This window comes from Homarus americanus, unplaced genomic scaffold, assembly GCF_018991925.1.
Source record: "Homarus americanus isolate GMGI-L3 unplaced genomic scaffold, GMGI_Hamer_2.0 scaffold24260, whole genome shotgun sequence".
NCBI classification, from domain to species: domain Eukaryota; kingdom Metazoa; phylum Arthropoda; class Malacostraca; order Decapoda; family Nephropidae; genus Homarus; species Homarus americanus.
The window spans coordinates 12,126,203-12,128,561 of record NW_024721079.1 but is presented as its reverse complement, the minus strand read 5'-3'; the positions used below and the strand labels follow the sequence as shown (position 1 = coordinate 12,128,561).

The following is a 2,359-nucleotide window of genomic DNA, read 5'->3' as shown; positions in this document are numbered from 1 at the left end:
CAGCCTCAGGTGAAGACGTTTCCTTGACCATTTGTTGTGCATTGTCTATCAAGTGTTGCCAAGACGACGATCTCTCAACCATTTGTCTAATCAGGTATCAAAATCAACTAACTATAAGTGATTTCTAATTACTGCGGTGTATGTTTTTATAGTTTAATTATATTGATTAAATATTTTGATATGGGTGAGGTAACTTGAGGATATGTGGTGAGTTTCGACCTTCCCTATAAAGTGACGGAGGGAGAGAGGGGGGGAATGAGGCAGGGAGGAGTGATGGGAAGAGACAGGGAGAGTGGGAAGGGGTGAGGGAGAGATGGAGGGAGAGAAGGGAAGTGCGAGATAACACTGGACTCTCTTGCCCCGCCACCCAACAGATAGCCCGGCACCTGAGGATCATCATTGAAGATTACCGATAATCTCTTTATCAGGCAAACACACGTTGAGCCGCTCTCCGCCTCACTCCACCCCCTTCTCCCGCAACCTACCTAGCTCGACGCCGCCCCACCTGTGACAAGGACCACCACGCTTCTCCTTCACAACCCTCGTCATCGCCACAGTATAGAAACCTGCAGGCCAATCAGTGTTTCAACCTTAATCTCACGTTACTTCCCATTGACACAACTCTCAGATGTGACCCTGGCGTGAACGTATGATAACATGGACGATAACCTCAGTGTTGCTGGATCACAAGACCAGTATTTACTGGTGCGTCACGACCACTCCGCAAGACTGAGATTATGATTGAGTAATTGTGACGTAGTGAGAGGCTTCATTACGTAGTGAGAGGCTTCATTACGTAGTGAGAGGCTCTTTTACGTAGTGAAAGGCTCCGTGATGCAGTGAGGTGCTCCTTAACGCAGTGAGAGGCTCTTTGACGAAGTGAAAGACTGACGTAGTGAGAGGTTCCATAACGCAATTAGAGGCTTTTTTACGTAGTGAGAGGCTCCATAACGCAGTGAAATTTTCTTTGGCGTAGTGAGAGGCTCTTTGATGAAGTGAGAGGTTCCATAACGCAGTGAGAGGCTCTTTGACGTAGTGAGAGGCTCTTTGATGAAGTGAGAGGTTCCATAACGCAGTGAGAGGCTCTTTGACGTAGTGAGAGGCTCTTTTGCGCAGTGGGAGGCTCTTTTGCGCAGTGGGAGGCTCTTTGATGAAGTGAGAGGTTCCATAACGCAGTGAGAGGCTCTTTGACGTAGTGAGAGGCTCTTTGACGAAGTGAGAGGCTCTTTGACGAAGTGAGAGGCTCCGTGACGCAGTGAAAGATTCCGTGACGCAGTGAAAGATTCCGAGATGCAGTGAGAGGCTCCATGGCGGGGTGAGAGACTACTTTTACGCGGCCTTGCATACGCCGAGAGATTAGAGACCAACAATAGATGGCGGTGTTCTTGAAACTGTGTCGCCAGCGTAGTCGAGTCAAGATACTAGTGCCTTGCTAACGCTCGGGAGAAGACATGGCGATCAATATGTAAGTTATAACTCTTCTGTTAAGGTGCCTATCAGTTAGTTCATGTTTCTGTGAGTTAGTTAAGACTCCTCTGGGTTATAGTGGTGGCTTAACGTGTATGTGTGTCGGTAATCTTATGATTGTTTGTGGTACAGGTGTTTTGGTTTACCTGTGAGTTAACTGACTGATATAATTTACGTGGTTTTACCTTACTGAGGTCATCTGGGCCGGAGCTTTTATGATCTCTTCTCTTATCATATTTTATTTATTCTTTAGTCTCTTTCCTTCTTTATCTCTATATTACTCGCGTTTTAATATTATTTTCTTTGGGGAAGGAAAGTTCATTCTCTTGTCCTTTCTTGAATATTTTCTTTGGGAGGGAAAGTATATTATATTATAATTTCTTTGTTATTTTTCTAACAGTATTTATATTTTTACTTCAGTTCGTGCATCGTTAAAAGTTCACCTGAAGAATACGTCAAATGCATTACGTTGTATCATTATTAGGTCATCAGGCACTCATTATTTAAAAAATTCCTCTTCACCTTTATTGATTATGTTGAGTATTAAATCAACAACTAACTTGAGATATCACCTGTAGTTTCTAGTGATTTATCGAAGTAATTATCGCGTATCAGAAGAAGCATTCAGGTCAGCTCTTGACTGATGATGATGTTGCTGTGTAAGTGTTGCACTTGTTGTTGTTCATCTTGGTCAGGTATAAAAGCAAATCTTAATTTCATGTTTCGTGTTTTATGCAAACTCAAGTGCATTTTTTGTAGTTGTGTTAAGCTAAACCTCAAGCAAACCCAGGTGTATTGTTGTTAGTTGTGATAAGAGTTAAGGTGAGTTATATTAACTTTACCTACAGAATCAATTTATATAGTTTTTTTAATATATCTCGTACTTAATTAG

The 2,359-nt window shown here is 42.6% G+C and overlaps 1 protein-coding gene across 2 annotated transcripts in view; it reads left to right on the top strand.

Annotated features, from left to right (window-relative positions):
- Positions 1-459: 459 nt before the first annotated feature.
- LOC121861591 (substance-K receptor-like) overlaps positions 460-2,359 on the top strand; it is a 28,627-nt gene continuing 26,727 nt past the window's right edge. For both annotated transcript variants that reach the window (XM_042359475.1, XM_042359477.1), the window contains exon 1: positions 460-1,465. In XM_042359475.1, the coding sequence (XP_042215409.1) occupies positions 1,452-1,465 (14 nt within the window). In that variant the 5' untranslated portion in view covers positions 460-1,451. The remainder of the gene's footprint in view (positions 1,466-2,359) is intronic.